We start from the raw sequence: 23,089 nt of genomic DNA on the forward strand, positions 1-23,089 counted from the left end.
CTCGATCTCCTGACCTCGTGATCCGCCCGCCTCGGCCTCCCAAAGTGCTGGGATTACAGGCGTGAGCCACTGCGCCCGGCCTTAGTTTCCCTATTTTCAAAGTGAGAATAATAATGGCATATGCCACAAATTTTAGTAAAGATTAAATGAGAAAAATAGATGTGAAACAGTTCAGTGCACAAGGAGGTGCTCAATAAACGTTGATTAATACTAGCTATTGTCATTGGTTATCAATCAAAAGACATTTGTTACTGCTGAGTAAAATGATACTGGGCACAAAGAGGTTCTCAGAGAAAGTAGAAAAGGTAAGTTTAAACATTTAGGAAGCATTTGATCTACTGGAGAAGTAAGAAGTTTATACTTCACCTAAAAAACAGCCCAAGGCAACATAAGTGGGGTAGGGAGGTGCAGACCAGATACATGGATTCATAAAGGCCAGAGAGGTCTCAGGGGATGAGATTCTCATGGGGTGGGATTAATCAAGCATGGTTTTATGGAGGGAGTGAATCTTGAGCATGGATGTGAAAGTAGCTTAAGATCTGGATTGCTGCAGAGCAGAGGAGAATGCTTCCTTGGGAAGAGGATCAGAATGAGGTCTTGGGGGAAAAGTGGGGTTTGTTCTAGGAGTAGAAGGAGGTTGGAAAAGGAGACCTCATGTTGGGAAATTCAGGAAAACAATGAGAGGTAAGATGAGACCAAATTGGAAATAAATAATTGGGAACCACTATAAGTTTTCAAATAGGGGAATATTATGATGTCAAATGAGTATTTGAAAGAAAACTGGTGTGTATCTAGGTGCACTTGTGAGTGAGACCATGGAGAACTACTCTGGTGTTCAGATGTCAGGAGGGTGAGTACTCACTTGGAAATTGGGAAGGAAATGAGTGAACCTGATGTATATTTTAGGAGGTATTTGTCTATTGTTCTGAGGTCCATAAACAGCCTTTCTCTATAACAAGAGAGAAAGGGAGAGAAGGCACAGGACTCCAGCTAGCAACGCCTTGTCCTCCTCCACCTGCCCCTCCCCTGCCCCCTGGAAATCACCCAGGCTGAGGCCCCCCCTTCAACAGCAATGCAGCCAGGAGTTCACAAAGGGAAGCATTTCCTTTCCAAAGACTGCTGAGATGGTTTACCCTGTTATGCCAGAAATGTGAATAAAATTGCAAATGTATTTTTATTCTTTTGTTTTTTCTCTTTTTTTTTTGAGATGGAGGCTCACTTTGTCACACAGGCTGGAGTGCAGTGGTGTGATCTCAGCTCATTGCAACCTCCACCTGCAAGGTTCAAGTGATTCTCCTGCCTCAGCCTCCCAAGTAGCTGGGATTACAGGTGCGCACCACCACGCCCAGCTACTTTTTGTAGTTTCAGTAGTGACGGGTGTCACCATGTCAGCCAGACTGGTCTCGAACTCCTGACCTCAAGTGATCCTCCTGTCTTGGCCTCCCAAAGTGCTAGGATTACAGGCGTGAGCACCACACCTGGCCTGTTTTTTCTGTCTCTCTCTTTTTTTCTTTGAGACAAGGTCTCAATCTGTCATCCACTCTGCAGTGCAATAGCACAATCACAACTCACTACAGCCTTGAACTCCTGGGCTCAAGTGATCCGCTAGCCTCAGCCTCCCCGGCACCACCATGCTCGGCTAACTTTACGTTCTTTGTAGAGATAGGGTCTCACTGTGTTGCCTAGGCTGGTCTTGAACTCCTGGGCTCAAGCAAGCCTCCCAACTCAGCCTCTCAAAGTGCTGAGATTGTAGGTGTGAGCTACTGCACCTGGCCACAAGTGTATTTTTATTTTTATTTTTTATTTTGAGACAGAGTTTCACTCTTGTTGCCCAGGCTAGAGTGTAATGGTGCGATCTTGGCTCACTGCAACCTCCACCTCCTGAGTTCAAGCAATTCTCCTGCCTCTGTCTCCCGAGTAGCTGGGATTACAGGTATGTGCCACTATGCCCGGCTGATTTTGTATTTTTAGTAGAGACAGTGTTTCTCCATGTCGATCAGGCTGGTCTCGAACTCCTGAGCCACCACTCCAGGCCAAGTGTTTTTTTTTTTTTTCAGACGGAGTCTCGTTCTATCGCCCAGGCTGGAGTGCAGTGGTGCGATCTCGGCTCACTGCAAGCTCCGCCTCCCTGGTTCATGCCATTCTCCTGCCTCCGGCTCCTGAGTAGCTGGGACTACAGGTGCCAACCACCACACCTGACTAATTATTTTGTATTTTTAGTAGAGGTGGGGTTTCACCGTGTTAGCCAGGATGGTCTCGATCTCCTGACCTCGTGATCCACCCGCCTCGGCCTCGCAAAGTGTTGGGATTACAGGCGTGAGCCACCGTGCCTGGCCGCCAAGTGTATTTTTAGATTACACATTCTGTAGCTCCCCACTGGGTGACCAAGTAAGAATGCTTTTCTTTTCTTTCAGTTGACAAATATTTTTCTAGCACCTCCCACATACCCTTGTGTACGATCCTATCCACTGGGGAGAACACGGTAAACAAGACCATTTCCAGAGCATACGAGGGAAGAAGCAAAAGTACGGCAGATGAGCATGCCACACTCTCCCACGTCACACTAAACGCGCGGCGAAAACATGCGAGAAGCTAGAAGTAGAATAATGGCGGTGGGGGCCTGCTCTGGGAGGGATGGTCAGGGAAGGCCCCTTGGAAGGTGTGACCTCAGTGACAAAGGAGTCTGCTCAGCACCCTCGAAGAGGCCGCCACCTAGGCTCGTGGCTACTTCTGGATGGGTTTCTAGGTGTGAGGGCGCCTGTCTGGGGAGAGGGGCAGAGGTGGGAGGTGGCTCCATTTCCTGCAGGAGTCCTGCGATGCTTGAGTCCCTGCGTGCTGGGAAGTCAGTTCTAGACATCGGTGGGTTTGTGTAAATGGCTAATGACCTGAAATCAACCCCTTGTCCTGTGGGGCGGGGACTTCGTTTCAGGTACTGCTCTGAAGTATGGTGGAAAGCACAGAGTTGCTGGGGGTCTCAGGCCTACGTGTCCCGGTCTCTCTTTTTGTTCTCTTAACTGTAGGCTGGATGGGCGTGGCCCCTTAAGGGAATGAAAATGGGTTACTGAGTCCTAGCAGAAAAAGGAGGAGATCTTAGAGTTCCTGTCTTCCAACACGCACCTCTTTGGTTGTGATGGTGAGGTGGGACAGTGCCATCTCAGCAGGGACCTTGGATATGCCCTAGAAGGGGTCTTGGAGGTGTAGCGGCGTTACCCCCCTCCCACCATCCTGCCTACACTGTGGTTTTGGTGGCACAGACATTTCAGAGAGTAGTCTTCCCGAGAACCCTACATCAAGTATACTACCACCCCTTCCCATTCTTGATTCTGGTCCCCTCTTTATTTTCCTCATAGTATTCACTGGACCTAACGTATTATGTATTTGTTTGTTCACTGTCATGTCTCTGGCACTTGATGCAGTAACTGGCACATATTAGGCACCCAGTGCATAATTCATTTGATTAATGAATGTGTTGAATGGCTGAATGGATGAATGAAGAGGAGGAACAAAGCAGATGTCTGACCAGCTCATTCTGGCTTCTGGAAGGATCCTGATTGGGAATTTTGCATCTTTCCCTCCCCACTGCCTCCTAGTCACTACTGAAGAATAGAGACCCTGATTCCTACTTTTTTTTTTTTTTTTGAGGTGGAGTCTTGCTGTCAGCCAGGTTGGAGTACAGTAGCGCGATCTCGGCTCACTGCAACTTCCACCTCCCAGGTTCAAGTCCCAAGGAGCTGGGACTGCAGACATGTGCCACCACATCTGACTAATTTTTATGTATTTTTTATTACAGATGAGATTTCACCATGTTGGCCGGGCTGGTCTCGAACTCCTGACCTCAGGTGATCTGCCTGCCTTGGCCTCCCTAAGAGCCCCACATTCTTAACTACTGTGGTGTGTTTGAATTGACACTTGCCTCTTAGGAAGGGGAAACTTTTTAGACCCTGAGGAAATCCGTAGTTATTGCAAAGGCCTTTCCAGATCTTTCTTCCTACGCAGAAGAGAGCCTCTCCTGGTTGAATCCTGCTATACATCTCACTAGTGACCCACAAATAGGGGTCCTGATGTGACCTGCTCATTAACACACAACCATCAGTCCCCATACAGCTTCCTGCTGCCCCAGTCAGCATGCTGACTGCCCATGCTGATGAAACCAGTCGCCAGCATTTACCTTTCTAAGGGGTCGTTTCTCCTCCCACCCCAGCCTACCCCAGCACCAGAACGCAAGAGAGGGCGAACAGCTGCCTGGCTTCAGTTCTATGGCCACTCAAGAATTGGCTCGCATCTGTCTGCCAGGACAGAGAGCGTCCTGAGGGGGTTGGGGTGTGTGTGTGTGTGTGTGTGTGTGTGTGTGCGCGCGCGCGTGCACATGTGTGTATGGGGGAGTTCAGTTTCAGGTACCACACATCTGGAAGTCGGAGAAAGAAGCCACTGCATATGTTAGAGCCATGGGGGGGGCAATTTTTTTTTTAAAAAAAGCATTTTTAATAGGCCGAGAGTCTGGTGGAAAGTCTGGGGCGGGGCGGGGGGCGGGGGTGGAGTGGAAACAGCTGCGGGAGTGATTCTTGTCTCCATATATGTTTATAAGGCACTGAGGGCGGGATTAGCGGCTCCTGGGAAGTCTGGCCCTAGTCGCTGTGTCAGCCTGTCCTGGGGGCAGTCAAAGCCACAGTGACCATTAGCAGGCACCCAGGCCTGTCTTTGGCTCAGAAACGGTGACCCCCAATGTAGCCTGGGTTGAACCTAGGAACTGCAGGACCAGAGAGATTTCACTGGAGCCTGATGGAAGGGTGACAGGTGAGAGGCACTGGTGTGAGGGGCAAGTGTCACAGGTGGGGAGGAAGAACTCCGCTATCTAGTGGTGGAAATGTGTGAGGCTCAAAGTCCGCAGGGAGAGTAGGTGTTGCAGGCGGCAGGGTGGTGAGCTGGGCATGGGCTGGGCAGGAGGCCTCGTGGACCGGAGAAGCAGGAGGGCATGGGCAGCCCTAGCTCTGCAATCCCGGGAAGGACTGGTAGGTGGAGTTAAGGATATTTGGACTAGCAAACGCTTTGAAGCTTTTCTCTTGTCCTCCCTCCTCGGGACCTGGTCCCCTCCCCTCTATAAAACCATTAGCTCCTGGTGCCAGCCCTATCTCTGCTCCATCTCCCTTGGTTCCAGTCGGTGCATTCACAGACCTTCTGCCGTGGGGGACGAGGAGGATTTATGGGGGGAGAGGGGAGGGGGAGGGGCATGCTTCAGAGGAGGGGAGGTCTGAGGAGAGTCGGGTGTGGGGGCTGTTAGTCCCGGGCTGGAGGCCGGCTCATTTCCGAGCTGGCTCTGCATGACAAAGGGGAAGGAGCAAGTTTCTTCTTTGATCTGCCCCTTGCCGGCCCCACACACCTGCCTGTTGGTTCCCCCGCTCCAGCTGAGACTTCTAGAAGGAAAATCAAAAGGGGGTGGGGGAAAGGCTGCGTCCCAGCTCTCCTGGATCCTGCTTGGGCCACCTTCGTCTCCTGGTGGCCCCAGGACAAAAATACTTCCTGGGCCGATGGCCCGAAGCACCTGCCGCCCCCTCCCGGAGAGCCTGGGGACGTCGACGCGCAAGAGTGGCGCCGTGAGCCGGGGCGCGCGGGGCTGCGCTCGTCAGGTCCGGGGCCGCAGGGGCCCGGGGAGGCCGCTGGAGGCGCGGGTCCCGCCCAGACGGAGGCCCCAGAGGACCGCGGGGGAGCCGCAGGGGGCGTGTGTCTTAGGCGTCGGCTCGCTCCAGGGTCCAGCAGCGCGGATCTGCCGCGGGTCTGAGGGGCTGGGGCAGGGGTTCTCGGGGATGGATAGAGGAACAGGCGTGAGTTACAGCAGGCAGGAGGCCGAGAGGTGGGAGGCTCGGGAGCTACCAGGGAAGGGCTGTGGCATCTGGAAGATGCGTCCTCAGCTCGGGCATTTGATGCCAGCGCTGCCACCTGGCGTTGGCAGTGTCCTCGGCGCAGCTGCTGGGCAAGGTGCTCAGTGCCGCCCTCGGGGGCCACGGTGCCAGGAGGGGCAGGGGCCGCCTAGGGAGGCACCACCTCAGCCACCAAAGCTTTCCGGGCGGGCGGTTCGCGGTGTGGCTTTTACATTTCTCAGAGAAGGTGCCTTGAGAAAGAGAAAAGTGCTTGATCTGTACACAAGGGTTGGGACTCAGAAAATCTGCTGCAGGTGAGCAGGGCACAGATGGAGAGGGGAAACTCCTCCTTGGGTGCAGGTAAATCCAATTCACCAAAATTTTTTAATTCCACAAAGGAGAGCCTGAGGGTCAGAGAGAAGTAAGTCTCTGGGCTGAATGAGAGGTAGGGACGTAGGGGAGTGGATAGGATGGTCCTCATTTCTTTGGACGTTCTGCAGCAAGGACAGGTGTGTTTTGCAACAGCCTAAGTGGCCTCCGGGATGCGGAACGGAGGAACGCAGCAAGCTCCGCTCTTGAAATTACTTGTTTTCATTTCTGTTTCTGGTTTCTCAGATCATTATTTCTTTGGAAAGTAAGCCCTGCGCAGGGCTCCCAGAGTTTGGGGTAAGAGACAGAAGTCCTAGGGTGGGAAGATGAGCGGTGGGAGGTGGAGACTGGAAAGAGGCCGAGCTTCTTTGTGGGGAGCAAGCAGCACGTAAGCATCCGTGCACTTTTCTCCACCTCACCCCGGCTCCTGGTGTGCCCCTATCCGCTGAGTTTCCACTGAGTCTCCATTTCTGTTTTCTCCAGGGAGCCCTACTCTGGAAGCTGTCAGTCCCAGGGCACTGGGGAGGGCTGAGGCCGACCATGCCCAGCCTGCTGCTGCTGTTCACGGCTGCCCTGCTGTCCAGCTGGGCTCAGCTTCTGACAGACGCCAACTCCTGGTGGTGAGTGAGAGGGGCTGAGGTCCCGCCTGCACAGCCGGAGGCCCCCTTCAGCGGCTGAGATGAGGAGGAAGGGCACCGTGTGTCCATGGTACCTTGATTCCTAGGAATACTAAGGGCCTCTTTTATCCCAGGAAAACTAAGAACGCTCTGTGCCTCTCTCAGCCCTTACCTTTGTAAGGGTTCCCTGAGGATAAAGGATCCGTTCATTTGATTTTTTTTCTCTAATCCTGTCCACATTCCCTTTTCCTTGGACCTTCCCTCGTGCCCATGAATTGTTAGAAATTGCTCTTGGGTTAGCAAGAATATCAATACTTCGTAGTTTTTTGTTCCTTTGTTTTGTGTGTTTTGCTGGTAGGAGATAGAATTCCTCTTTTCTAAGTCTGAAGGCCAGATGAGGGGTTCACAGCACCATGAGTGGCTGGCTTTCTTCTTGTGTTTTAAAGGCTATTGTCATTGCCAAGTTGACATGGAAATGGCAGGCAATCACCACCTATTTTGCATGGTCTCTGCCACTAGCATTTTTACTCAGATGGCAAATCTGCAGCCTTCTCATCTAACACTCTATATGGGTGGTAGATGACGAGCAAAAGGGAGAGCCTCTGAACTGGTGAAGAGTGGATGAGAGGAGGCTCAAAGTGAGACATGGCAGTGAAAACATGTAGAATAGATGGTGATGTATGTAAAGTGATTGGATGTTAAAGGCACAAGGGGAGTCCCATGCAAAGGAATTGATTGCTTTCATGGCTCACCATGCACTTGGGCCGCACTGAACTAGTCACTCCTACTCCTTGAATGAGGCCTGCGGCTCTCCCATTGAGGTTTGGCTCTTTTTGCCCTCTACCTAAAATGAAGAGCTGCCCCCCACCCCTTGTCTTCTTATCTGCCTGCACCCCCATTCTTAAGATCCAGTTCAAATTCTGGCCATTTCAGCCATAGGAGCTATTTTCCTCTCTGATCACAGGAGATCCAGACACTCGAGTCTGTCTGGGGCATTTGGCATCTCGCGTGTCCTTTGTGTTCATGCCTCAGCTTCCTTCAGTTTGTCTTTTGAAGGCTCTGATTTACTAATTTACTAAGAACTCTGATTTACTAATTTTTCTTTTCTTTTCTTTTTTTTTTTTTTGAGACGGAGTCTCGCTCTGTCGCCCAGGCTGGAGTGCAGTGGCCGGATCTCAGCTCACTGCAAGCTCCGCCTCCTGGGTTTACGCCATTCTCCTGCCTCAGCCTCCCGAGTAGCTGGGACTACAGGCGCCCGCCACCACGCCCGGCTAGTTTTTTGTATTTTTTAGTAGAGATGGGGTTTCACCGTGTTAGCCAGGATGGTCTCGATGTCCTGACCTCGTGATCTGCCCGTCTCGGCCTCCCAAAGTGCTGGGATTACAGGCTTGAGCCACCGCGCCCGGCCACTAATTTTTCTTTCCAGGGCCTTGTACACAGGGAAGCATCCCCTGAATGTGTTGAACAAGTGACTTCATGCTGCACACAGGCGCATGCTCACGCCTGGGCCTTTCTTTCCCCTTTCTGGATTGCTGTCGTAGGTCATTAGCTCTGAACCCAGTGCAGAGACCCGAGATGTTTATCATCGGCGCCCAGCCCGTGTGCAGTCAGCTTCCTGGGCTCTCCCCTGGCCAGAGGAAGCTGTGCCAACTGTACCAGGAGCACATGGCCTACATAGGGGAGGGAGCCAAGACAGGCATCAAGGAGTGCCAGCACCAGTTCCGGCAGCGGCGGTGGAACTGCAGCACGGTGGACAACGTGTCTGTCTTTGGGAGAGTCATGCAGATAGGTAAGAGGCCATTACAAGAGGGCTCGGCTAAGGAACTGCACTCGTCTTGTTTGCAAACAATGAAGCGCTCTCAGGACTGGCACAGGGAGAGCCCAAATGGAGCCTAACTGGGCTCTCGCTAGGCTTGGCAGCGGTGTGCACCAAGCGCCAAGAGAGGCGCGTGAGGAAGTGGGCTCCGGGAGGCTGCAGAAACCACACGCTTCATGTTCCTCTAGCTCTCTGCCTTCCAGCCTCGCCTGGGGCAGGCTGCTTGGGACTCACTGAGAGGGGGCGGAACATCTGAGTTGACTGAGCGTGGATTAGGAGAGCCGCCCATCGCCACTGCCTTTGTCTCTCAGCACAAAAAAGAGCCTTGGGTAGAGAAGCAGAAATCGCAGCCCTGCACGTCTGTTGGATTTTTGTCTTTTCCACTTGAACCTTTGAAACAGAGATAGAAATGTTGGGCCGAACCGCTGATAGCTGTCGCTGACCCAACCCCGTCCAGTCCCAGCTTTTTCATTTGAAAGGGATGTGTGAACCTGGGGGAAGGGGTCCGACGAAAGAAAAGATGAGAGGGAGAGGGCCAAGTCTTCCTGGATCCCTGTCCCTTCCCCTCTCCCACTGCTGGCCAAGGATTCTTGGGCTACCCTATGGCTTAGATGGAGGTGTGATCTGAGGTCTAATTGTTTTCGGTCCTTTTGAAATGCAATCCTCCCCTCTCTGGCAAGAAATTGAGAAATCCGGCCCTATTCTACTGGGTCTTATCCCCAGGGCCATAAAAGCGAAGTGTTAGAATGCTGTGTTCCTTCTGCCTGACATTCTCCCAGAACACCTCCCTTCAGAAGGTTACCTGAGGCTGGAGTTTCCTGAGAGAGGGGTTTCAGCCTGGCAGGGGCGTTGGGGAAGTAGAGATTTCTTCGTGCTCCTCTCTTAGGGAGGATACTCGGAAGGCTCCTTCCCCCTCCCACTTTTTCCAGACCTCTTTCCCTACCCTCTCTGTCCCATATGGAGAAGTAAGGCCCAATGCAGTGGCTCACGCCTGTAATCCAGCACCTTGGGAGGCTGAGGCAGGAGGATTCCTTGAGGCCAGGAGTTCAAGACCAGCCTGGGCAACATAGTGAGACCTCTGTCTCTATTAAAAAACATTTTTTTTAAGAGAGAGAGGGAATTAAAGATGGGGAAAGTACACGTTGAAACTTGCTCCTCTCTTGCTTCCTTCGGTATCAACTCAGGGTGCATAAAAGGAAGGTCCTAGTGTTCCTGGGACAGTCTTAGGGGGCGGCTTTCCCAACAGAGTGGACTGGGGGGTTTAGTGGGATTTTCTCACAGTGTATTGATTCTTCTCAAACCCACTTGGCATTTGTCTCTTCTTTCCGGCGAAAATCTTGGCAGCACTCCCTGCCCTGTGTTGTGGGCAAGGAGCCTAGGACGGCCCAGGTGCAGAGAGAGTCTCCTCTCATCTCTTCAGTGGAGTTGGTGTCTCTTGGGGACCTGATGTAGGCCTGATGTTGGCTGGATCCTTTTCATGTGTATTTCATGTGCCTAAAGGCCCCAAAGTGAGGCTGTACTTTAGGAAAGAAAGGGGTTGGCGAGAAAAGACACTCCGCTGGGTTCAGATGTGCACCAGGTGCCTGGCGAAAGCAAACCCTGTGGAAGAGAGCCCATCTCTGTGCCCTGTTCTGTTACAAATGGACCCCTTCTGTTTGCCTGATGTTCCCGCTTCCTTTTTATAGCGTCACTGAAGGCTCATGCTACCTAGGACGCTGTCCTCCCTTCCTCCCCCCTGAGCCCAGAGTAGCTCCTGGTGAGTCCTCCCTCGCCCTGTCTTGAGAATGACAAAGGCTTCCTTTCTCCTTTGAAGCCGCTGCGAAAGTCGGCCACCAGAGGGCGGCAGAGCAGCTTGGAGGAGCCTCTGCCCGTTGCCCAGCCTCTGCCTAGGGAGCTTGGAGGCACCTTGGGCTGCTATGGAACAGAGAGGGCATGAAATTGTTCTGCTCTCTTCTGTAGGGGAAAGACACACGTCCCTCTAGGAGCTGCATGGCTGCTTTTTTTTTCAGCCGTTTATTCTTGAGATGGTTAGAGATTCAGCTCTGAACTGTTGCATATATAGATAAACCCCAACATTGCATGTCCATTCTGAAACCCCAAATTATCTCTTTCTTGCTGAAGGTGGCAACAGTAGATGGCACTCAGTAGGCTTACCCAAGGGCCCAAAGGCTGCCCCGTGAAGGCAGAGCTACCCACACTCAGCTTCTGACGAAGCCCCGACTGAAAGAGGCAGGCAGCGCACCGGAGGGCAAACCTGGGCCCCAAACAGTCATGACAGGTTAGAATCGTCTGCCTACAAAATCTCTGCTGTGTTAGTTCAGCTGCAGGTACGTGATTTTAGAAGGCAGTTCTGAGAGGGCTGATTCAACTCTGAAAAGTGTGTTTGCTAAAGAATGATAGAAATAAATCAGACATATGTAGCTTGGAAAAGTGAAAACGTAAAAGGCTTAATAGTTGTTTTCAAACACGGAAGAGCTGTCAAATGGGAAAGGGATTATAGCACAGTGCAACTGCAGCAGGCAGAAATCATAAGGAGGCGTATTTCAGCTTAATACAAGAAGGAGCATTCTGGTGATTAGAGTCATTTAAAAAAAGATGGAGTGGATTGCCTTGAAAACCCAGCCCACTTCTCTGAGGAGCTCTGTAGAGGGAAAGCTCCGTGTGGATATGGAGGATAGCTCGGGGCTGAAGCTTGGGAGGCTCCCTCCGTTCCGGGATGCCATGTCAGGTGGTTGAGGCTGCATTTTAAGGAGATGAATTCCTCAAAGGGGGGCCCAGACCCTCCTCCCTGAGAGCCTCTGTGGCCATCTTACCATCCCCAGTGCTCCTTATCTCATTCTGAGCCCCGTAGACCAGGTCCTATTGGCTAAATCATGAGTGTAACTTCCTGCCATCATTTCGGTTTTTCTTGGGCCATTCTTATTTCACAACTGACCAGAAGCCAGCCACTGGTTCATAGAGAAAAACGGACTCACTCAGCATGGTCTGTTTGTAAACTTCACTGTGTCACGCGCAGATAATCAAGAAGTAGGGCCAAGGGGGAGATTTCTCTAGACCTGTTGATTGATTTCAGACTGCTTCCCTTTCTACCTTCTAAGACAAGACTGTGGGATTCTCCCTGGTTTACTCTCTGAGATCAGGATTGAATCTGTTTCCTGCTAAGAATCACTCCCTTCTCTCCATATCTTAGTCCCTATAAGTATCATTTGTTATTTCTTTTTCTTTTTTTTTTTTTTTTTTTGAGATGGAGTCTCACTCTGCTGCCCAGGCTGGAGTGCAGTGGCAGGATCTCAGCTCACTGCAAGCTCCGCCTCCCGGGTTTACGCCATTCTCCTGCCTCAGCCTCCCGAGTAGCTGGGACTACAGGCGCCTGCCACCTCGCCCGGCTAGTTTTTTGTATTTTTTAGTGGAGACGGGGTTTCACCGTGTTAGCCAGGATGGTCTCGATCTCCTGACCTCGTGATCCACCCGCCTCGGCCTCCCAAAGTGCTGGGATGACAGGCTTGAGCCACCACGCCCGGCCCATTTGTTATTTCTTATAACTGCTTTATTGAGACATATAACTCACATACCATGCAATTCACCATTTTAAAGTGTACAATTCAGTGGCTTTTAGCATATTCACAAGGTTGTGCAACCATCACCACTATCTAATTCCATAACATTTTCACCACTCCATAGAGAAACTGCATACTCGTTAGCTGTCACTCTCCGTATTCCAACCCTCAACCCTAGACAACCACTATTCTTTCTCCATGGATTTGCCTATGCTGGGCATTTCTTATAAATGGGATTATATAATACATGGCCTTTTAGGACTGGCTTCTTTTACTTAGCACCATGATTTAAAGGTTCATCTGTGTTGTAGTCTAGATATATTTCTTTCTTTTTTTCTTTTTTTTTTGAGACAGGGTCTCACCGTGTTGCCCAGGCTAGAGTACAGTGGTGTACTCATAGCTCATTGCAGCCTCCAGCTCCTGGGCTTAAGCAATTCTTCTACCTCAGCCTCCTGAGAACCTGGGACTACAGGCACGTGCGATCATGCCCAGCTAAAGTTTTTTTTTTTTTTGAGATGGAGTTGCACTCTTGTTCCCAGGCTGGAATGCAATGGTGTGATCTCGGCTCACTGCAACCTCTGCCTCCTGGGGTCAAATGATTCTTCTGTCTCAGTCTCCGAGTAGCTGGGATTATAGGCCCGCCACCACGCCTGGCTAGTTTTTGTATTTTTAGTAGAGACAGGGTTTTACCATGTTGGCCAGGCTCACTCCTGACCTCAGGTGATCCATGCTCCTTGACCTCCCAAAGTGCTAGGATTACAGGCATGAGCCACCACACCCGGCTTAATTTTGTCTTTTTTAATGTTTTTGTAGAGATGAGGTACTGCTATGTTGCCAAGCTGTTCTGAAACTCCTGGCTTCGAGTGATCCTCCTGTCTCAGCCTCCCAAATTGCTGGGATTACAGGTGTGAGTCACCACGCCCAGTCACTTTTTATGGCTGAGTAATATTCCATTGCATGGATAATACCACATTTTGATAACCCGTTTACCCACTGATTGGTTGTTTCCATTTTTTGCCTGTTACGAATAATGCCACAAGAAGCATTCCTATGCCAGTTTCTGTGTGGACATATGTTTTCATTTCTCTTGGGTATAATTAAAAATATTTTATTGCTAAAAAATGCTGACAGAAACACAAAGTAAGTACATGCTATTGGAAAAGTAGCACTGATAAATTTGTAGCAGGAAACCTGCAATTTGTAAAAAACACAACACCAGCCAGGTGTAATGGCTCACGCCTGTAATCCCAGACTTTGGGAGGCCGAGGTGGGCGGATCACGAGGTGAGGAGATCGAGACCATCCTGGCTAACACAGTGAAACTCCGTCTCTACTAAAAATACAAAAAATTAGCCAGGCGCGCCGGCGTGCGCTTGTAGTCCCAGATACTCCGGTGGCTGAGGCAGGAGAATGGCGTGAACCCAGGAGGCGGAGCTTGCAGTGAGCCAAGATTGTGCCACTGCACTCTGGCCTGGGCGACAGAGCGAGACTCCATCTCAAAAAAAAACCAAAAACAAAGAAAGAAACAAAAAACGCAACACTGGCACAGCAGAGGGAAGCTGAGCACAGTAAAACAAGGAGCTCTGCCTGTGTTCTTACGAGTGGAATTGCTGTGTCCTACGGGAACTCTGTGTTTAACCTCGTGACTGTTAGCCTTAGACTGCCAGATTGTTTTCCAAAGCAGCTGCACCGCTTACCTTTCCCACCCACGGTAAGGGAGGTTTCTGTTTTTTCCATATTCTCACCAACTTGTTATTGGCCGTCTTTTCGATGATAGCCATCCTAGTGGATGTGATTTGGGCTTGCGTGTCCCTGATAGCTGAGTATTCTGAAACAGACATTTTAGTGAAATCGAACATACATTATATGAATTTTTAGGTGGTTCACCACAGCAGTAAAGGGGAACATGGTTGGGATTTTCTGCTGGAAAATGATCTGGTTATTGAGAGGGACCGTGATGAGTGTCTGGAATTGTAGGTGCTATAAATGTGGTTCCCAGTGCTCCTGAGTTAGCAGGCAGTGGAAGGATCCTGTGGAAGAGAGAGGAAGACAGCGTGGATCTTTCTAGACACTGTAATTCTAGTTCATTTTTGACTCCTGGCCTCTGCCACTGTCCAGCTAGATAATAGCAGCAGTACAGACAGACAGATGTGCAGCTCATAGAGTGGTGAGAAATGGCATCTGTGAGGGAGAGGAGGACATTTCTGTTAGGCTACAGTGTCCTACTCTTGATCCCATGATTTCTTCCTTAGCCTCATTCTGTTCGACTCCCATCTTCTATGTGTTTCTGAATGCCTATTCTCCCCTCTGCTGAGGTCTCCCTCCTAGGAACCTACAGGTCACACAGGCTCTTCTGCAGTGGGTATTAGTGCAGGCCAGGGTCGGAGGGACTTTTGTTTTGTTTTGTTTTTGTTGTTTTTTTGGTTTATGTTTTTGAGACAGTCTCACTCTGTCGCCCAAGCTGGAGTGCAGTGGCGCGGTCTTGGCTCACTGCAACCTCCGCCTCCCGTGTTCAAGCAGTTCTCTGCCTCAGCTTCCCAAGTAGCTGGGATTACAGGCACCCGCCACCACGCCCGGCTAATTTTTTGGATTTTTAGTAGAGACGGGGTTTCACCATCGTGGCCAGGATGGTCTTGAACTCCTGACCTCGTGATCCACCCGCCTCAGCCTGCCAAAGTGCTAGGATTACAGGCGTGAGCCGCCGCGCCCGGCCAGGGACTTGTTTTATTCTGGGTGGTTTCCTAGGGCTGAGCTAGGGCCCAGAGGCGGAGATAAAACTGAGCCGATTTCAGCCCATTATCAAGAGACGTTTTCTAGCATTAGAGCTACAGGAAGCGAAAAGCGCTCCTCCTGAGCCCCCTGCCCCAGGAGTGTCAGCAGAGGCTGCAGTGGGCGCGTCGGTCGGGGGAGATGGGGAGAAGGCCAGTCCCTGGGAGAGGACAGTGCACCCCCTTACTGCCGCTGCCTCATTTTGCAGGTAGCCGTGAAACCGCCTTCACTTACGCAGTGAGCGCCGCAGGCGTGGTCAACGCCATCAGCCGGGCCTGCCGCGAGGGCGAGCTCTCCACCTGCGGCTGCAGCCGGAGCGCGCGGCCCAAGGACCTGCCCCGGGACTGGCTGTGGGGTGGCTGTGGGGACAATGTGGAGTACGGCTACCGCTTCGCCAAGGAGTTCGTGGATGCCCGGGAGCGAGAGAAGAACTTTGCCAAAGGATCGGAGGAGCAGGGCCGGGTGCTCATGAACCTGCAGAACAACGAGGCGGGCCGCAGGGTAAGCTGGGCCTCCCCGGCCTCCCCAGCACTGCAGACCTACGGGGCTGTCCCCGGGCTGTGCCACCAGCTGTGGCCTGGCCATCAAGGAAACGGGTTCGTCTGACGGTGAAGATTCTTACCTACAATTGCAAGTTTAGATATCCACACTATTGAACAAATCCTTTTCAAAATGCCTCACTTCCCAATGGGCACGCGTGCTTTTTTTTTTGTTTTTTGTTTTGTTTGTTTTGTTGTTTTCACTTACTTTATTATTTCACAGTTCCTAGAGGACTTAGGTGCAGTGTTTGGATCAGAATTCCAGATTAGAGCAGAGCTCGTCTTGGCCACCCCTGCTTTGCAACTTGAACAGATCATGCGATTGGGGGTTTAGGCCATTAGACCTCATCTAGGGTTCGTGCTCTGTTAAAGGCTCCAGGAAAACCAGAGTCGACTTTTAAGAACTGCTATCATACGTATCCAGAAACCCAGTCAAAAAACATACTCAGGTACTAATGACAAACACACTTCTGTGCTAGGAGTTTTTAAACCTAAGTGGAAGTGTGAGAAGACAGCCATCTGTTTAAGATTCAAGGAAACAGCCTCCCCAGTCTCATGTAAGATGTGACCGCCTTTTAAGCCTCCGTTTCAGTAGAAACCACAACGCAGGTTTGAGGGGAGCTTGGTTCATTGTACATGCAGAGCACACCTGGGCAGCAGCCTCGGGCCCCTAGGTGGCGTGCTGGAAGGCGTGAAGCCTCTCTGCCTGCACCTGGTTCCTGAAAACCCCTCCTCTGAGATGCATCCGGCCTCCACTTTGCTTTGCTGTCCCCCATCGTGGCTGCCTCTGCCACACAAAACTGGAGGGCCTGCCCCACGGGAAGCTCTGCCTTTTGCTGCTTCTGCGTAGTCAATGTTGACAGGGACCGAGGGCGACATGGGTGTGCACCCGGGTTTCCCCTGAGAAAGATCTGAGGTCTGAGCACTGGGTAGTGAGAGGCTGTTTCTCCTGCAAAAAGAGCTCTGAAGAAACAGCACGGACTTCTTTCCTGGAGTGTTGTCCCCACTTGGGTCTATGTCAAGTCAGCTGGCTCTGGTTCCCAGGTGACGTATTGTAACAAAGATGAACTCACTCAAAAATGAGAATGGTGGCCGGGCGCAGTGGCTCACGCCTGTAATCCCAGCACTTTGGGAGGCCGAGGCAGGTGGATCACCTGAGGCCAGGAGTTCGAGACCAGCCTGACCAACATGGTGAAACCCTGTCTCTACTAAAAATACAAAAAATTAGCTGGGCACCAGCTACTTGGGAGGCTGAGGCAGGAGAATTGCGTGAACCTGGGAGACGAAGGTTGCAGTGAGCCGAGATCACACCACTGCACTCCAGCCTGGGCAACAGAGCAAGACTCCATCTCAAAAAAAAAAAAAAAAATGAAAATAGCAATTTCTTAGAAGTCTAATGGTGGCACCCTGGTGATTCAGTAACAGAGTATGAATATATGCCTCAAAATTTCTTTACATAGCAAAATCTAAAAATGTGAACTCATGAGAGGCTGGGCACGGTGGCTCACGCCTGTAATCCCAACACTTTGGGAGGCCGAGGCGGGTGGATCACCTGAGGTCAGGAGTTCAAGACCAGGCTGGCCAACATGGCGAAACCCCATCTGTAGTAAAAATACAAAAAATTAGCCAGACGTGCTGGCACACGCCTGTAATCCCAGCTACTTGGGAGGCCGAGGCAGGAGAATTGCTTGAGCCAGAGGTTGCAGTGAGCCAAGATTGCACTACTGCACTCCAGCCCAGGCAACAGAGCAAGACTCTGTCTCAAAAAAAAAAAAAAAAGAAAAAAATGTGAACTCATATATTGGAGCACATATCCAAGAAATGGAATAGGAAGTGTCTTTTGTCTGAATGGGGATTTTGTGGTATTGGCTGGACGGAATGTGGTGTACCTGTGTGCATAGCATCACCAGCCCTGGGATATCAGGTAGAGACCAGAGTGGGTTCTTTGCCCAGGGGCTTCCTTACACCTCCCCTATCCAAAGGCTACTTTTGTTTCCCAGAAAAGGGTGTGTGTAAGGTGCTGTCAGTCTGTGGTGATGTTAGGAGTTCTGGTAATTGCTAATCTGTGATTACTATAGGCTAACCCAGGGCAGAGAGACTGGAGGCATCTCAGGTGACTTCTGCTCAGGGCGTGTGTGCAGCCTCCCGGTCTCTCAGGCATCCTGTCTGTCTCCCAGTCCATTTGCCCACGTCTTCGGGTGTCTGAGCCCGAGGAGTAGAGACGTCAGTGAAGGGGTTAAGATCCACACTTTATCTCTTGAATGCCCAGAGTCGATCCAGTTTTTGAGATCCTAGTTGAAACACTGCCCTCCCCAGTCCCCGTTGTTAGTAGTTTTTCTCCCGCCTGATCTTCAGTCGGGCGTTCTTGCTCTTCTCAAGTATTCCTCACTCTACCTCTGCCTTGGAAGGTTGGCAGTAGGTTCCTGTGGGCAGGGATTGCCCTCTCTACCCGTTTGCTTCAACCGTGCATGTGCTGTCTGTGGGTGGGGCAAATGGATACGCACAGAGGAGTTCTGTGTTGCCTCCTCGGGAGAGGTCAGATTCACAGAGGCTGCTTTTGGCTCTGCTGAGCTGTGCTATGGTGTCCGCACGTGCCTGTGACCAGGCAGGTGACACCCACTCTTCCCCTTTCCCCTGCTGCTGGGTCCGTCTCACTTTATTGCCCTTAATTGTTTGTTGACTTGTCTGGGCTCTTATCTGGCAGTCTTCTCTCCCATGGGCTTGTTCCTGGCTTGCACACCTTCCCTGTCTGTCTCCCCGCTTAGCCCCTTCCTTCAGGCGCCACACCTCTCCTCTTCCTTAACTCCTTATCTCTCCCTTTGCCTCTGCTTCAGGTTGGGAATTCCTGGCCCTCTCTATTTTTTATCCTCTCCAAGGAACAGGCCTCGGCCATCAGTCATCATCTGAGGCCGGAGGTATTCACTGCCTGCCTCCTCACACCTACACACAAAGTTCTCCAGCAAGGACTGAGTGATGGCTGGCATGGCAAATAGACAAGTATTTTAGAACCAGATTAAAAAGAAGAAAAGATTATCCAGGACCTGATGTCTTGACACAGAGTCAATCTTAAGCTCCTTTGCCAGAAGTTTCTCTTGGCCTGCAAGAGCATCTAATAGCTCCTTCTTAGACAGTGGCGACAGCACCCGCGGCTGATGTTGTTCTGTCACTGAAGGGTTTGTAAGCATTTTCCAGATAAAAGCCTGGTGCCTAATCCTGTGACATTCCTGTCTGTCACCAGGCTCAACACACCATTAGATAGAAGTGGAAGAGGAGCTGAGAGGGGGCTTTTCCAGGGACAAATCGTAGAACTAAAGTATTTTTTAAAGCTTTTTTTTTTTTTTGGCTTTTTGAGTTAGCAGTCTGGGCTGAAAATTGACATTTCCCCCTATCGCCTACAAAAGGAGCTTGTGTGTGTGTGTGTATATATATATATTATATTGATATATATATACACACATATATATCAATAGTAAAATATGAAAAAAATTGCAGATATTCCTATCTCTACAACGTCTTTGAATTAGGGAAAGGATGGAGGGGGTGTTTAAACTGGTGTGCTTCCTCTTGGATTTGTTTTCCTAAAATTCTGGTCCTTGCCCTGCAGAGTCTTGCTCCGACTCTCCTTCCCCAACTCTGAGTGTTTGCCCTGCAAGAGATGCTTATCCATGCTCCGAGCTGCTAAGCGGCAAGGTGCGCAGTTTCCAACCCTTAATGTTTCCTTCTCTCAGCAGTGCCAGACGCCTGTCATCCCTCTCTAAACCAAGGACCATTTCCAGAGGAATGTCAGGCTGCAGCTCAGACCCAGGGCATGTGGGCCGGAAGGGTAATTGCGGGTCCCGGCTTTGAAGTGTCTGTGGGAATGGGGTGTCAGTTCCCTTATGTCTTGGCCCTGGAGCTGCCCGGCTAAGTGCTGGTGCCTTTCACCTTGGGAAGAGCCTTTCTTGCCTTCCTCCTCTGCTCTAAGCCAACTTCAAGCCCCAAGATGGGAGTGGATAAGCGCTTGTTGTTCTGACTCCTTTCTGGGCGGCCTTGGAGGTTAGTGAGACTCTCTAGAGCTTCAGCTTTTCCACCATAACATAGTGGGAATAATTCCGTACCGGAAAAAACTCAGGAAGACTTTTGACAACAGTCATGTGCACTGACGATGGCTGTGCTGTCTCTTGCACCTGCAGTGGTCTCTGCTTAGCTCTGAATGAAGACACAATCTGGGGGCTCTTGAAAAGAAATCTAAGAGAAACCCTTGAAAAATGAGTCCTGATCAGTTGGTGACAATAGCTGTGCATAAGAAAATGGTCTGCAGCCGGCTTGCGTTTTCATCCCGCCATCTGCACGTCTGGGCCTGCTGCCAGGGTTGGTTGCCATGGTGCGTCAGTATGCTGCCATTGAAAAGCACTTTGTAAGCAGCTTTCTGGTCTGCTCTTGCTTTTACAGTTTGATTTGGGATAACTCAGGTTCACATCTACTCCACGTGGTGGTGGTTCTGTGACTTCTGGGTTAGACTTGCTTTCCGACGAAGTGCTCCTGCAGGCAGGCCCAGCCACTCGCAGTTCCCTTGCACGTTGCCTCACTGTGTTACTCCGCCTCTCCCGGGGGCGTCTAGGGGCTGCTAGGGAGGAAGAAAGTGGTCTTGCTTACAAATGGATGGCGTATGGCAAGACTCCTGATGACTCTATGGAGCTAGTGACTACGTGGCAACATGGAGAAAGGGGCCATTTAATTCTCAGAGTATTTGACAAGATCAGGGAGAGTTTTGGGCTAACAGGGCTATGCCAGGGATTTCTGTGATAGGCTTGTGATACAATTGGATTCTTTTTTCTGACTTGTGCTCCTATTATGCAAAAGCTGGACACATTTTGTTGTTTTGTTGTGTTTTGCTTTGTTTCTAGAGATGGAGTCTTGCCCTGTTGCCCAGGCTGGAGTGCAGTGGCACCATCCTAGCTTGCTGCATCCTCAAATTCCTGGGCTCAAGTGATCCTCCTTCCTTGGCCTCCCCAGTAGCTGGGACTACAGGCATTAGCCACAGTGCCTGGCTGTATTTTGTTGGTTATTATTTATTTGTTTGAAGCTTTGATCAAGATGGAGATATCTTTGTTTTCCGATTGTGAAAAGGATGCGTTGATTGTAACAGGTTTTGAGGAATGAGAAACTGATAGAGTAGAAAGTGAAAGTGCCTCGGTGCCATCCTCTTGGCTGATAGGAACAAGTTGCCTCCCAGTGTTATTTTCTGTGGTGCCCCTTTTGTTTTCCCTCTGAGCACCCGAGCATCCTGGAAGGATCTTTGCATGCATTTGAAAAGCTGTCTGTCCCCTACCCTACCGCCCCTCCTGTGTCCGAGGCCTGTGACTGCCCAGCCACCCTCTGGGCCTCTTCTGCCGGGATCCTCCTCCTTACTCCCTTCCTTCTCTTCCCCTAGGCAGTGTATAAGATGGCAGACGTAGCCTGCAAATGCCACGGCGTCTCGGGGTCCTGCAGCCTCAAGACCTGCTGGCTGCAGCTGGCCGAGTTCCGCAAGGTGGGGGACCGGCTGAAGGAGAAGTACGACAGCGCGGCCGCCATGCGCGTCACCCGCAGGGGCCGGCTGGAGCTGGTCAACAGCCGCTTCACCCAGCCCACCCCGGAGGACCTGGTCTACGTGGACCCCAGCCCCGACTACTGCCTGCGCAACGAGAGCACGGGCTCCCTGGGCACGCAGGGTCGCCTCTGCAACAAGACCTCGGAGGGCATGGATGGCTGTGAGCTCATGTGCTGCGGGCGTGGCTACAACCAGTTCAAGAGCGTGCAGGTGGAGCGCTGCCACTGCAAGTTCCACTGGTGCTGCTTCGTCAAGTGCAAGAAGTGCACCGAGATCGTGGACCAGTATATCTGTAAATAGCCCGGGGGGCCTGCTCCCGGCCCCCTGCACGCTGCCTCACAAAGGTCTATATTATATAAATCTATATAAATCTATTTTATATTTGTATTAATAAATGGATGGATGCTAAATAATGAAAAGATGAAAATGGAAAGGAAAAGCTTATTTAAGAGACGCTGGAGATCTTTGAGGAGTGGACTTTGCTGGTTCTCTCCTCCTGGTGGGTGGGAAACGGGGCTTTTTCTCTCTCCCTCTGGCGAGGACTCTCAGGATGTAGGGGGACTTGGAAATATTTTCTGTCTGTCCACCATGGCCTGGAGGAGGGAGGTTGTGGTTGGCTGGAGGAGATGAGCTTGTCTGGAAGTCTGGAGTCCTTGCTGGTTAGATGACTGCCTGTGACCCTGGCCACTAGGCCCAGAGGCCCTCTGAAGGTGGCGGGAACTCAGCTTCAACCTCGATGTCTTCAGGGTCTTGCCCAGAATGTAGATTGGTTCCATAAGAGGCCTGGTGCTGTCTTACGCTTCCATTCCCGTGCATATGTGCAGCATCTACAGTTTACAGGAACGGCTCCTTCCCTAAAATGAGGAGAAGTCCAAGGTCATCTCTGGGCCAGTGACCACAAAGAGCTCTGCACCTCCCGGACTTTGGGCCTGCCTTTCCAGCGAGAATTCTTCATCCTCCACCGTTCACTAGCTCCTGCCTGAAGAGGAATGGGGGCCGTTTGACCTGACACGTCAGGAAAGCCCTGAACTGAATGTTTGCGCCTGGGCTGCAGAAGCCCGGGTGCGTGACCGGGCTGCGTGGACATCATGCTGTCTTCCCCCACAGGAGGGGAAGCTTGAGCTGCTGCTGTCACTCCTCCACCGAGGGAGGCCTCACCAACTACAGGACACGGCCACAGGTCAGGCTGGTGGGCCCGGCGTGCTCATCATCTGTCCCAGGTGTACAGTTTCTCTCTGACATTAAATGCCCTTCGTGGAGGCTTCGCTCCCTTTCCTTATTTGGACCCACACTGATCTTTCATGAGTCTCCTTTTATTTTGTATTTGATCTTTAGAACTCTCCTCCGCAGTGTGGAAGAGGGTAAGGGAATTGAGACTCCTTAGACTATATAATCTGGTGATTAGGGAGAGGGACAGAAGAATGTTTTGAGAATTAAATAAGGTGATGCATTGAGGCATCACCCCAAGGACTAGCACACAGTTAAACACTCAGGAAGCGGCAGCCATTAATATTACTACTATGAACAAGGGAATTCAGAGATTTAAGCTGAAACCTCACATTTCCCTTCCCCTTTCCCTTCCCCCATTTGATAGCTTATCAAGCGAACCCTGGCTTGTTCCCTGGGTCCCTGGTAAAGCACGGGTGATGGAGATGCCCTTTGCTGTCTGCTCTGCGTTGCTGTCTGCAGTTTTGGACTCCAGTATCTGGGGCCAGGAGGGTAAGGCTGAGCTTGGGGATCCAGGAAGGGAGATGTTACTATCCTAAAAAGGGAGGAAGGAGTGATTGAGAGAGACACTGAGCCAGGCTGCTGTAGAGTAACCAGCCTGCAGGTGAGCCGGTAACTACAGAGAGACATCAGTTTTATTCTAGAAAACATTATTTCTGGAGAAATAATTGCTCAGCTAATTTGGTATGTTATAATGAGCAAATTATTTTGCAAAACTGCTTAAAAGAGATTCTGCCTGAGGGCATTTATGCCATCCGTACCACTTGTC

At 51.0% G+C, this 23,089-nt stretch overlaps 1 protein-coding gene across 3 annotated transcripts in view; it reads left to right on the forward strand.

Moving 5' to 3' along the window:
* WNT5B (wingless-type MMTV integration site family, member 5B) overlaps positions 1-22,353 on the forward strand; it is a 77,436-nt gene extending 55,083 nt beyond the window's left edge. For 2 of the 3 annotated variants that reach the window (XM_011931015.1, XM_011931014.1), the window contains exons 2-5: positions 6,708-6,844; positions 8,383-8,630; positions 15,191-15,483; positions 20,935-22,353. In XM_011931015.1, coding sequence (XP_011786405.1) covers positions 6,765-6,844; positions 8,383-8,630; positions 15,191-15,483; positions 20,935-21,393 — 1,080 coding nt within the window. In that variant the 5' untranslated portion in view covers positions 6,708-6,764 and the 3' untranslated portion in view covers positions 21,394-22,353. Of the gene's footprint in view, positions 1-5,301; positions 5,625-6,707; positions 6,845-8,382; positions 8,631-15,190; positions 15,484-20,934 lie in introns of those variants that run through there. The other variant, XM_011931013.1, reaches the window with a different exon arrangement.
* Positions 22,354-23,089: the final 736 nt, after the last annotated feature.

Source organism: Colobus angolensis, unplaced genomic scaffold (genome assembly GCF_000951035.1).
Source record: "Colobus angolensis palliatus isolate OR3802 unplaced genomic scaffold, Cang.pa_1.0 Scaffold89, whole genome shotgun sequence".
In the NCBI taxonomy this organism is placed as follows: Eukaryota; Metazoa; Chordata; class Mammalia; order Primates; family Cercopithecidae; genus Colobus; species Colobus angolensis.